The 13,765-nt window shown below is 37.8% G+C and overlaps 1 protein-coding gene across 2 annotated transcripts in view; it reads right to left on the bottom strand.

Moving 5' to 3' along the window:
* SLC12A7 (solute carrier family 12 member 7) overlaps positions 1-13,765 on the bottom strand; it is a 141,800-nt gene that overhangs the window by 65,652 nt on the left and 62,383 nt on the right. For both annotated transcript variants that reach the window (XM_027868861.1, XM_027868862.1), the window contains exons 2-6: positions 10,693-10,787; positions 9,742-9,864; positions 8,760-8,906; positions 4,402-4,456; positions 1,927-2,057 (exon numbers count right to left, since the gene is read on the bottom strand). In XM_027868861.1, coding sequence (XP_027724662.1) covers positions 1,927-2,057; positions 4,402-4,456; positions 8,760-8,906; positions 9,742-9,864; positions 10,693-10,787 — 551 coding nt within the window. The remainder of the gene's footprint in view (positions 1-1,926; positions 2,058-4,401; positions 4,457-8,759; positions 8,907-9,741; positions 9,865-10,692; positions 10,788-13,765) is intronic.

Raw genomic sequence — 13,765 nt, 5'->3', positions numbered from 1 at the left:
GAGAGAGAGAGAGAGAGAGAGAGAGAGAGAGAGAGAGAGAGAGAAAGGTCTACACTCAAGTGATTTAAAGCATGTGGAGCAAGACCAGGAACTAGGTGGATTGTTTTTCTGATTTACTGTTTTTGTTTTGAGGAGAAGCCAGGGTAGCTCTAGAGGTGAAGGCAGGGGAAGAAGGTATAGATCATTTCATTTTAAACGAGCTGAATTTTTAACATACTGAAGGGAAGGATGAGGAGGTGGGAAGAGGGTGGTCTCCCAGTGGAAATATCAAGAAGGTCTGCAGTTCTCAAAATCTTTAGTCTCAGGACAACCTTACACACTTAAAAATTACTACAGACCCCCTAAATTAGCTTTTGTTTACGATAAAAAAGTTATAATTCCTTGTTTTTTACTTTGTGGATTATATCTACTGATATTTACTGAAATAGAAATTAAAATGTCCTTTTACAACGATGAAAAGTTTTGACCTCATGGACCACTAGAAGGAGTCCCTGGACTCCAACTTACGGTATTCAGAGGCTAGCTCACATATCACCAAAGGAGACTATACAAATTTAGGTTTCTAACCCTGCTGTGCATTTGAAGGCATGAAAATGTCATCTAAAATAACCCACTGCTAAGCCAAACTGTAACCATATTTTTTAAGCAGCCACAGAGGAAAGAAGAGGGATTTGAAAGGGTCATAAAGAAAGAACTAAGTCAAAGAGTCACTGGTTGAGTGGAAGTTTATCACTGGCTTATAGAACATGCTAGATTTAGTTCAAATTCTCAATGAAATCAATAGGAATTGTTGGCAACTGTTTCCCAACATTCCTCGTACCCCGCTTGTTCCTCCTTAAAACAAGCCAGCCTACCTGGGTGGCTAAACTTAGCAGCTAATCAATGGAGAGATGGAACTAATGTTCTAATTTAATTAAAACCATATTTTTTGACAAAACTTTGTTTTGTTTTGTATTTTGAAGGAGAGAGGGGGAGAATGAATCTACTGATAGCAGAGAAAACCATCAGGAGACTAGGAATCTCTAGGCCCTGTCACCATGATGGAAAGACTTGGAAGATTTCCAGCCTGGAAGGAGAATCAGTTTGACAGCCCTTAAGAAACGGCTGAGAACTCATGCCTTCCCACTATCCCAACTTCAACAGACTTGTTTTCTATACTTGCTGACCTTTGTAAGAGCCCGTGAGTTCAATGATCATCATGAAACAAATGACTCCCTCCCACATTCAGAAATAAACCCTAGAGAGAGACCCCAGCCTCTCTCCTGAGTTCGAGTCATGCGAGCAACTACTTAGTTACTAGACAGTCCAAACTGGATATCCCATAGGTATCTCAAACTCAACATGACTAAAACAGAACTCACCTCTCCCCCAAAACTCATGTCTCTTGACATAATCTCAAACTAAAGATCTTGGAAAGGCACAGAGCCATTGCAGGGGCAGTAAAACAGTTGAGGGCAACAGTGAAAAGTGTTACCTTAAGTTTAATGTCTATAGTGGGAGATTAGAGGATGTTTCATAATCAGCAATCTTCTAAACAAATGGTTCATGACTTTTGGTAACTTCTTTTAAAAGAATGGCCAGGAGGTATGGTGTCACAAATAGGAAGCTGCCCTTTAAGTCAAGACGTCGTGGGCTCAAGTCCTGCCTGTGACATATAACTGACTGTGGCAAGTCAAGAAGTACTTATTAGGTACTCACTATGTGTTTGGCACTGTGTAACCCTGGGCAAGTCCCTTAACCTCTTCATTAGGCATGCCTGCATTGGTCAAGAGGCTTTCCTTACCTGGAAGCTATCTATAGAATTGAAATTACAGGCCCAGTCCCTACATCCTAGCCCTCGTGAATAGGCTGATGGCTTTTAAACAATTGACCACAATGACAGAAAGAAAATGCATTTCAACATAAACCAACCAACAAAAGACTTACCAAAAAAATCTCAATTGTCCCCAGAATATACATGGCTCCTGCAAAAGTGGTGCCCAGATAGAAACAGAGTCCAACTGCCCCTCCAAATTCAGGACCTAAGGCCCTTGAAATCATGTAGTATGAGCCTCCAGCTGAAAAAAGCAAGGGGGAAAAATAAAACAAAATCAGCAATGTGCATTTACAGAATGACTGAAGGCTGAAGTGACAAAAAACGGGGAGGGCAATTTCTGCTCCCCATATGAAAAAGGGTTCAGGTTCCAAGAAAAGAGATTGAAGGAACATTTCTTAAAAATTGAGCCTCAATTATAATTTTGTATATTCTTGCCTAAATTAAAATGACAGGCAATTGAACACACACACAGGTAAATATATTAAAAACTAGTCCTATTAAAGAACATTAAACCCCTGAGATGTTTGTTATACCCTGCCACAGGCTTCTACGCTAAGCCTCAGAATGATAAAGCAACCTCAAACCAAAAGACCATCACTAAAATAACCTTTGCTGCAGGCAAAACATGCATGCTGTTAATCTCCATATTCCTTAGAAGCCTTTTCCAGCATACCATTTTAAGAACTAGAAAAACCTTGCTTGACTGATTTTTTTTAAAAGAATACTATTAATGTCTAAAAAGCAAAATAAAATGCTTGTCTTTGTGATTTGTTATCTTTCTGGTTCAATCGAATGTTATATGTGTCCCAGTTAAAACTGAGGAAATAACTGTGAAAAGAATACTGAGAATGCCCTATAAATTCACAGCACTTCCCAAAAGATATAAATAACATTTCTTAAAACAGACCAATTTTCTTATTATTGCTGGGCTGCAAAGTCTGTCTCAAATCAGTAACAGCTGGCATAAGTTACCACTATGCTTCTTTACGAATACAGCAGTAGGGGCAGTTACGTGGCACAGCAGATAGAGCATCAGCCCTGGAGTCAGGAGAACCTGATTTCTAATCTGGCCTCAGACACTTGACACTTACTAGCTGTATGACCCTGGGCAAGTCACTTAACCTCACTGCCTAGACAAAAAAAAAATTAATAATAATGATAATAATAATGATGATGATGATGATGATGATGATGATGATGATGATGAATGCAACAGCTGGCAATACTGAACCAGAAGTCAGGAATCAAGAAGACCTGAGTTCAAATTTGGTCTCAAGATGCTCAGTGGCTGTGTGACCCTGGGACATCATTCACCTTCAGTTTCCTTATCTGTGAAATTAGTATAATAATAACACCTACTTCCCAGGATTATGAAGATAATGAGATAGCACTGGTTAAGCACTGTAAAAATGCTAGCTAATTAAGGCCACCCTCCTCTCAATGCGCCATCCATAGAAGAAAAGCTGAAAGCTACCTTCTTATCCAGTCACTAGAAATTAAATTTTTTAACTTTTTAATGCCACTTGTTTTCAAAACATTTTACATCTCATGTTTCCTTCCTGCCCCCATCTACAAGCCTAACAGCACACACCATATAACACACAATCACCACCCACCACCCACATGTATATGATTTATTAAAACTTTCAAGAAAGAAAATAAATGGTTGGGTTTCAAAGAAATTAACAGCTCTGTCAGGAAATAAAATTCAAGATAAATAATGCTACTTCATTTAGAAAATGTAACCTTTCCATAAAGATAAGGGTATTTAAGCTTTAAATGGCTAAAAATAAGCTGGTCTAAAAATATCCTTTAGATTAGAATGAATTGCTGTCTTATTTAATAGGACACAAGCTGACATTTAAAAGTGGTATCTGAATAGGGTGGCTGTTCATAAAACATGCCTAAGTTACATGAATCATTTTATATACTTAAGAAACACCAAAATGGTCCATTTAGAATAAGAAATCATTAAGTGCTCTTCAAGAGAAATGTTTAAGAAAACATCAGGAAGCAGGGCATTTAGAGTTCATGTACTATAGAACTGGGAGACAGTGAGATCACTGGGGTCAGGAAGAGCCATACCAATTATGCAAGGCAAATTACCTCTAAAATTCAAGGGTCCCCCTTCAAAGAACTGACCTAAGCCCCAGGAAGACCCTGCTAGGATACTGATGTACCACATATGGCAACATTCACAGAACAGTAATCACTACCAAATGTGAAGGAAAAGACACAAAACCAGTAACACAGACAGTCCAGTTAGTGGGGAATGAGGGACCCTTGACTACTCAACTCCAAAAAACAACCAAGTAAAGAGCTACCAAATCCCTTTAGCTTCACCTCATTTAATTTCATAGACACCAGATGTTGGCAACCTCTGGCAAATAGAAACATTGTTAGCCCTGTCTTTTGAATAGCAGTCACTACCACAACTGGGAGGGCTGTCATCTGCTATCATTCTCCCCAAGGTCACATTATAATTAGTCACTGAACCCACAGGCCTCCTTGACAAAAACCAGTCTTCAAAATATATTACAAACGTGAAACAAGGTTAAGAGGGTAGAATGGTCCAAATTTGTTACCTGGAACTACACCGTTTGTTGCTATGGCGCTCATAGATATTGCTGTCAGCATTGTCTAGAAAAAAGAAAATGTGAAAGCATGTTTTCTTACTCACTTTATAAAAAAAGAAGCACTTAAAAATCACAGGTATACCAATAAACCAAGTGCATTTTAGATTTAAATTTCTGTATTTCATGAACTTAATTAGAATATTTTCTCTCTGCTTTTAAAAAAATAGTTTAACTGTAGACATTTTAAAATGGTTACCCTGATAAATTTAACTTTAAAAACAAATAGCTGTCTTTGGGCCAGGGGTGGTGGGAGAAATAGTTAAAAACGCAAAATAAAGTTTGCATCACTGACTGAAGTTTAGAGCTAAGAAACAAACAAATGGAAACTTGATCATTTTTTTAAGTGTGTTGTGTCAAGATAGTTTGAAATATTTGAAACCCCTGTTGATAAAGACATCTTTAGTCCTTTTGTATTCTTTCGAAAGTCTGATCTGTGATTGATGTTTTGAACACTTCATATTGGGGGTGTGTGGGTGTGTGTGTGTGTGTGTGTGTGTGTGAGATATTGTACCTTCGTACTTATGTCCTATTGATGACTTGATGAATGATGAGGCCTTTATGATCATTTCCCTCCCATAAACACAAATTTGAAGTTAAATGACAATACAAAGCAGTATGATTGTTCTGTGATGGTAATGAATCCATGGTGCTAGGATTGGGCCAGGCTTTGAAAGACATGGAGAATTTGAATAATTACAGGAGATTATTTTAATAAATCCCATTTTAAAATTTAGAAATTACTTGTCTCACAACATTCTCATTAATTGAAATATTAATGCCACATTTTACAGGTGAGGATACCATGGCTTGAAAGGTTAACCGACTTGACCAGAACTATGCAATGTCAGAATTATGACTTGTATTGAGACCTCCTGAATAAGGCATAAGATCATTATATTTAGAGTAGAAAAGGACGTAAGAGATCATTTGGGGGCTCAATTACAAAGGAATGAATAACTTTTATTTTATCCAAAGAGTAGTAAGGAATCATTGCAAATTGCGAAGTGGGAAGTGGTATTTTTTTAAGACGGATATAGTGTCAGAATATAGGTTTTACTAGAGATTAAATGTCATAAAACCAATTCAAGAGCTGTTGAAATAATCCCGAGCATGAGATATTGATGGCCTGAACTACAGTTAGGACAAGAAGGAAAGATATGAAGAAACAGTTAAGAGAATATGAAGGAAAAATAAAATTTGACTGACTGGCAATAAGGCGGGAGAAGAGAGAACCAAGGTAATGCTGAAGTTGAAGCCTAAGAGACTTGAAGACTTTAAGAATAGTAGTAATCCTTATACTATTTTGCTATAAGATGAGCAAGATGATTTCAGAAAAACAGAAGTGTTATATGAATTGATGGCAAGTGAAGTGAGCAGAAACAGGAGTATACAGTAACAGCAATATTATAACGATGATCAACTGTGAAAGATTTAGCTTTTTGCTTTTTTTTTTTTTTTTTTTGCTTTTTGGTAAGGCAATCTGGTTAATTGACTTGTCCAGGGTCACACAGCTACTAAGTGTTAAGTATCTGAGGCTGGATTTGAACTCAGGTCCTCCTGACTCCAAGGCCAGAGTTCTATTCACTGTGCCATCTAGCTGCCTCAAGACTTAGCTACTCTGATCAAGATGATGATCCAAGACAGTTCCAAAGAACCCATGGTAGAAAACGCTCTCCACTTTCAGAGACAAAACCGAAATGTACTTTTTCACTTTGTTTATTTTTCTTCTTTTAGTATATGTGTTTTCTTTTGTTAATACGGAAATGTTTTATGTGACGTCACATGTATAATTGATATATTTCTTGCCTTCAAGGAGTCAGGGGGAGAATCTGGAACTCAAAATTTTAAAACAATGACTGCTAAAAAAAAATATTAATCCAGTTTGGAGTATCTGGGTTTGGAGTGGAGAGAATTCTACCACAGGTATGCCAAGTTTGAGATGTAGTATAAACGTTAGGATATTGAATGTCTGCAGAAATTAAGAGGCATCTGCACATTGATCGCTGACAAGTCTACATGTGTATCCATAATAGATGTTTCCGTGTGCATACGCATTCATACATATAGATGTGAACATAGGGCCAAAAGAGCAAACCCATGGGAGTGAAAGAAGGCAGGTTGGGGAAGGGGTATATCATCAAAGGTAACTGAGTAGAAGTAGGATCAATCACTATTTTAAAAGGAAGGGATCGTCCACAACATCAGATGATGCAGAAAGGTCAAGGATGATGTCAGTGTTCTTCTCAAATCCCCACTGGTCACCTGCATCATTACAAATTCAGACCTTCTTTTCTGTCTATTCCACCTGCTCCTCCTCCACCTTCTGTTCCAGCTATTCCCTAACTACCCTTCAAATAAACATCTTCTTTTCCTGCCTTCAGACTTTTAGCCATGTACTTATCTGAATGATTCCCCCCCCCAAATCCCCCTTCCTCCCATCTGCCCAGATTTTACTCATCAGTTAAGAGCCATTTAAAGTCCTCTTTTTGCCCAGAGGTTTTCCCTCAGGGTTCTTATCTTTCCTCTGAACTCTCCTTGTAAGTGTGGCTCATTTTGAGCTCTTAATCTCATACTGTCTTTGAAGTGCCCTTCGCTAACTATTTCATGTGTGTCTCTTTTATCTCTTGAATTAAGATTATAAATTTCTCGAAGGCATAGACCACACTAAAAAAAAAAATTTTTCTCCTTTTTCCCTTGCACAGTACTGAGCACTGCGTAAGTATACCCCTGCTGACGTTGTTAATTGGTTTTGTAATAACATTCTTGAAATGATGTCACTAGGGAAGGCAGCTTTTAACACCGTAGGATGGGATAGACAGATGTGTGCTATTACTGGAACCAGTGTGGATGGTCATTTTTTGTTTTAGCTTTAGAAAGCTGCCTAGACTAGTAGGGTCAGATTCAAATAGAAACAGATCCCTGCTGGCCATATACTGACATAGAAAAACACAAGTGAACATTATCGTTGTTTTATTGTATTTTCACCCATTTTTGTTAAACACTTGCCAACTTCATTTTAATCTGGTTCGGTTTAAATGCAGGAGTGTACATGCAGCCCAAAGGCTTCCAGTTTCACACCTCTGGTTTCAAGCGCTGAGAGTTTAAATGACCTGCCCTGGTGCACACAACTTGTATGTGTCACAGGTGAGATAGTACAGACAGTTGCATGTAAATCCACAAATCTGACTCTTCTGGTGGGCAGGTTGCAGGACCCTGTGCTGGTCTTATTTTGTTAAATGTTACTGTAATTTTGCTGACTCTTTTTAAACAGTCTTGTTTTCAAAGGGGAATTGACCAAACTGTGTCATATAACGGTTTCTTAACTTTATAGGTGCAAAATGACTTTGTTGCCCCTATGAAGTATATGTCTGTATTTGTTGGATAAATGCATGACTAAGAAGGATGCTATATTTAGTGGCTAAGGTCACCTCTGAATTTTTAAAGAGGACAATTTTGAGTATTAGGAAAGAAGTAATACCTAGGAGTTAGGAATCCAGGGGAACATTTCTATCTCATAATCTGATTTTCCATGGAGTTATTTTAGAATGTTAGGTATAAAATCAAAGAATTTACTTATCAGATACAGTTGATGACAAAAGCACTCTAAAGGATCATATGAATAAAAAAGGTGCTTTGAGCTCTTCAGGGAAATTTAAATGTTATCTATAAATTAATTTCTTGCATTATATTATTTTGCATCCAAAAGGTTTACTATTTGAACCGTAACAAAGCATTCAAATAACTCAGGTAATCACTTAGTTATTCCATTTCTATGTTATCATATATCACCTCCTCTAGTATAGGTCTTATTCTACTCTCACCACTGATATCAACAAGCTATGTGACCTTAAAGAAGTCACTCTCTTCTCCAGGTCTCAGCTGAAACACCTCTGGGGATGGGGGTGGAGCATGGCTAAACGGGTCTAGAGGTACCTCCCATCTGTGAAACTAATTCTAAAGCTTAATCAAGGAATAAACAAAGGGATAATTGTCTCCACATACCAGGTGCAGGCAGAGTAAAAACTTTCACTCAGACTAACTAGATAAAATCATTCTGAATTAGCAATGTGAATCTTGGAACATTATTTTTTTTTTTTAAGAGATGCAATTTGACTGCTTTCCTTTTATAAGGTTATAGTTTGGTCATACTCTATACCATTTCTGCTATGCTATAATTCAGAGTAAGCCAATCTGAAGTATTGTCTAGTAAGAGGTAAGAACAAATACTAAATTAGCCTGTCAGTTAACTATAGGTAAACCACTATTTCAAGAGTATGCAAACATGATTATGGCAATGTCCTACTCACACAAGTACAGCACATGAACACGATGATGAAGGATTCGAGGATTCCTGCTGCGCCTACGATCCATGTTAAACGCAGAAACAGAATGACTCCAAGGATATTCTGCAGGCAGGGCAAGTATACACCGATGAATGTGCCCATCCGGGGAGACTGAAACAGAAGGCAAATAAAATCCAAGACAACATCAACAAATCTAAGACAATCAACAACATTGCCTCAATCCCTCTGGCTGAGTGCAAGCCCATTGAGGGCAGAGATGTTTTATTTCTGGCTTTGGAGCCACAGTGAATTAATATTTCCACAATTTCCTAAAAGTTTTTTTGACTCCCTGTGATAGAGAGATGGCCAAGAGGGCACTGTTTTATTTGAGGAGTCTTCATATAGTACAGGGAAAAAAAAAAAGTTTAGGAATAATTGTTTGTAAGTCCGAGGATTTCACAAACACAACATGTGCCTTCACTTTTTCCAAAGAGAGACTGTTTTATAAACTTATTTGCTTAGTAAGTTTACTTGTCCAACATTCCCACAAATTAAACTACATTGTTACAACAGAAAACCTTGAAGACAAATTGAAGAGGTCCCCACCCTCTTCCATTTTAAAATCTTACACTAAGCTACACAAAGCATTCTCTGTGTTAAAACAAACAGCTTTAAGCAAGCATACAACATAGAGTCCTGTATAAACACACACTCACACCCTGTTTTATTTCTTGAGGGATAGTTTACAATAAAAGGATCACTGAACAAAGTTTTCTCTGTGGTTATACGTATTAAGTAATCTTATGCAATCTCAATATAACAAATTAACAAATATTGGAAGATACCTTATTGGACAAGAACTTTTATGGCTGAATTTTGTTCTCAGAATGTTGTGCTTTGTTTTGTTTTGTTTTTATTAACAAACAGTAATCTTTGTATTCTTTAAAGGAGGAGGAGGAGAGAAGGGAAAAGAAGCAGGAGAAGAATAGATCCTCAATGAAAATACCTTAATTTCTTTCCGCTTGCTATCTTCATCCTCTTCATGTTCAACCACACCTTGAGTCAAATTGGTATAATTTGCTAGTTTATTAAGAAGTGATGATACCATGGGGTTGCGATCCATTTCCTCCTGTATGGATATGAAGATGGTAACAAAAAAAGAACATTTTGTTTTGCTGTAAGAATGCACCCTTCCCACTTAATACTGGCATTTTAAAATTTTTCCAACAGTTTAAAAAGAAAAAACAAGAAAGGAAAAAAATCTCCACTCACACGTATTGAACAAACCACTCTGTGAAGGAAATCAGTGTCTTCAATTTGCAGAGCATAAGTACTTACTTGCCCTGAGTAAATGGATAAATAACCACTTCCCAAGTGGCTCTAATGCTTATCAGTGAAATCTGTCAGTGCTCAGGAGATATAAAATTAAGACTTCTTCCTTCAAAAAAGTCAATTTAGTTGATGAGTTAATTCAACAGTTCTCTTAAAACAACCAAGTGCATACCAACCTTCTTCCTTCTTTCCCTGCCTCCCCAATTTACAACAATAAGAACAACTAGGAAGCTTGATTTTAAAAGAATATAATTCAGGAAAGGCAGATCTAGCCATTCTTGCTTTTAACTTACTGGCAATTTTTTTAATGTTTTAATTACTGGAGTACTGACATTTTTGCTAGCTTTATCACTCTAATAACCTAGTTTAGATAGCTAGTAAACAAAAGATTATTACAGGCAGAACTCATCTTTTCTCTTACACAACTTTTTTCTTTATATGTGGTAAGTTTCAAAATCAGAAAAACTTGGGGGGGGAAAGATTCATTTAAATCACTCTCAAACATTCACTAATTTGTCAATGCTGAACTAACAGACTTTACCTTTACCTTTAAATCAACTATTGAATATCCTTGGTACAAATCAGTTGTATTTGTATATTCAATACATAAAAGAAAGCAAGTTACCTCAAACAGAGCCATGTTCTTTCCTTTGTAGACACTTTCTCTTTCCATGTCAGTATTGTTAATGAAAGGGCTGTTTTCTCTAGGGGCCCCATCTCCTATTAGGAAGGAGAAGAAAAAAGCATCATTAGTTCATTTTGAAAGGAATCTAAAACTGTAGCCAACCTACATCCCCATGCATCTGTCTCCATTCCCTTCAGGAGCACCACACCCACCATTCTTCAGAATGTGATATATCAAGATTTTTAACCATACAGGATCACTGAAATAAAAAAGATGGATATTTGTGAAAGGGAGCGGCTGGGGATTGTTGAAAGCACTGGACAGTTTCTAAATGCCCTATGGCACATTCTCCATCCCATTGTGTCCTAGTTCCAACATAATCATCCATCTGCTATATACCTACAAATCTACTAACAGTGTAATAGATTGGCCATCTAACTGCTTGTTACATTTGGACAACTGACAATTTTTATCATTGTGTTTTTTCTATATGGATGGCTAGATCACTCCCTTCTGGGGCATCTAGGTGGTGCAGTGGATAGAGCACCAGCCCTGGAGTCAGGAGGACCCGAGTTCAAATCTGGTCTCAGACACAAAACACTCACTAGTCAGTCACTTAACCCCATTGACTAGCAATAATTAATTAATTAATTAATTAGTGAGTAAACAAATAAATAAAAAGATAGGTAAATAAATAAATAAAAAGAGATTACTCTCTTCTGTGGGATATATTCCAGGACAGTGGATTATTTCAAAATAGTTGACTGGAAGGGGGATGGGGGGCAAAAGTTATAAGAGTTATAATAAGAGTTATTCTGGGGGCAGCTAGGTGGCTCAGTGGATAGAGCACTGGCCCCCGAAGTCAGGAGAACCTGAGTACAAATTCACCTTCAGACACTTACTACTAGCTATGTGGCCCTGGGCAAGTCACTTAACCTCAGTCTCAAAAAAAAAAAAAAAGTGACTTGCTTGAGCTCTCCCCCAAACCCCTCCAAATACATGTAAAAAATGGCTCTAAACAAATTCTAGATCAGCAGAATCCACAAAAAGACAGAGTGAAATAAATTCCCAGCCCAAGATAATCTGGAAGGTGGGGGGGGGGGGGGCGGGGCTGGAAGAGGAACACAGTTCAGTGCAGGCCCTGCAGGCAAAGACCAAAGGCCTTGGAGAACCTCAGCGGACTGAATCACGGCAGTTGTGGAGGTTTCCAGAATGTCACTCCAAATAAACCACGTAAGTATCAAAGGAAATAAATGCAGAAAAAGTTTTGAAACAGAAACCATTAAAGAAATGCCAATCATTTAGCATCTCTGAGCCTCAGTTTCCTCATCTATAAGGTCCTTTTCCAGCTCCAAATATCATAATTGGAATCACAGATTCCTTGGTTGTGCATATTAAATGTATAAAAAGCCATCGTACATCCCTGCTGAGCCACCACTGACAGATGGCATCTCACCCTTCTGATCATTTTAGTCCTCGCAGGGCATAGAATGAGAGGAAAACTCATAATGGGGGAGAAAAAGAAATAGCAATAGCAAAAAAATTTTTTTTAAGCTTCTCACTGTCCAAAATGATGCGCACACACAACATGAAGGCAATTTCCAGTTTGACACACAATTATTTTTTATGTTACAAAGATGAAACTTTGGACATTTCTCTGTCCCTCTACAGAGTTTACAGAATAAATTCTTCTAGATATTTCTCTACAGCTACATTACTTAATATACACAAACTGGTCACTGGAAGTTTCCTATATCAATGAAATCACAAGTCTGGAAAGGACAGGCTTAGTATTTTATTGGTATAGGGAACACCTAGTGACCAGTGCAGATAAGTACCTGTTCTGAAATACTTAGTTTAACAGAACTGCTGAGTACTTCTAGGTTAAATGACTTGCTCAGGGTCACACAACCAGTAGGTATCAGAGGTGGAATGTGAACCCAGGTATTCCTTGATTGGGGCAGCTAGGTGGTGCCACAGTGCATAGAACGCTGGATCTGGAGTCAGGAAGACAACTTCCCCAGTTCAAACATGACCTCAGATATTTATTAGCTCTGTGACCCTGGGCAAGCCACTTAACCCTGTTTGCCTCAGTTTCCTCATCGTTAAAATGGCAAACCACTCTGGTATCTTTGCTAAAAAAAACTCCAAATGGAGTTGCAAAGAGTTGGACACAACTGAACAACAACATTCCTTGATTCTGAACCAGTGCTCATGTACTTTCTTTTACACACACACACACACACACACACACACACACACACACACACACACACCCCTGTTCTAGTGTGATACTGTAGTTAGAATATTACATCTGGAGTGAGGAATTCAAATTCTTCCTCTGACACTGATGGTAACAATGGCCTGGCCACTTAACCTTAGCCTCTGACAGTTTTAAAATGCATCTCAAAAGCTATGATCTAATGAGGTATAAATATTTTCCTTCAACGTCACAGCTTTTAGGTGACAGGCTCAGAAGTAAAAGAAAGCTAAGAGTATGTATACCTGTTGCCAGCTCTACCTAAACCTGCCAAGTAAGAAATTATATGTGTCAAGTCTTGAAATTCTCCAGTACTCACCCACAAACATTTACACACATTTTAACAGCAAAAATATCCCAACAGAATGAGAGCAAACTGTGGAATTATCATCCAGCATATTACTAAGACCCAAGAGTTTTACTGGCAATTATTGGTCATAAACCAGAAGCCTAAATTATTTATTTTAAAAAAAAAAAGGTTTCACAGGCTGTCAAAGGAAATTTAAAGTCACCTAGTATAACAGCTACCTCAAAGGAATCCTAAAACAGTTATGTAAGTGGCCATTCAGCCTTTGCCTACAGACCTCCAGGAAAAGAGAAATCCACTGGCTCCCAATAAAGCTCATTACACTTTGGGGTGGCTCTAATAAAAATTCGTCCTTGCACGGAGTGAACATGTCTTTTCTGCAACTGTGACCTCTTACCCCAAGTTCTGTCCACTGAGGTCAAGCAGAACAGTCCTAAACCCAAGCCAAAAGACAACAACTGAAGAAAAATTCTGGATCCATGCAGGAAAAAGATCAATTTACACAT

Source organism: Vombatus ursinus, unplaced genomic scaffold (genome assembly GCF_900497805.2).
Source record: "Vombatus ursinus unplaced genomic scaffold, bare-nosed wombat genome assembly UNPS02014791.1, whole genome shotgun sequence".
NCBI lineage: Eukaryota > Metazoa > Chordata > Mammalia > Diprotodontia > Vombatidae > Vombatus > Vombatus ursinus.
Note: the sequence above shows the minus strand (reverse complement) of the source record. Positions and strands in the feature narration are given on the sequence as shown.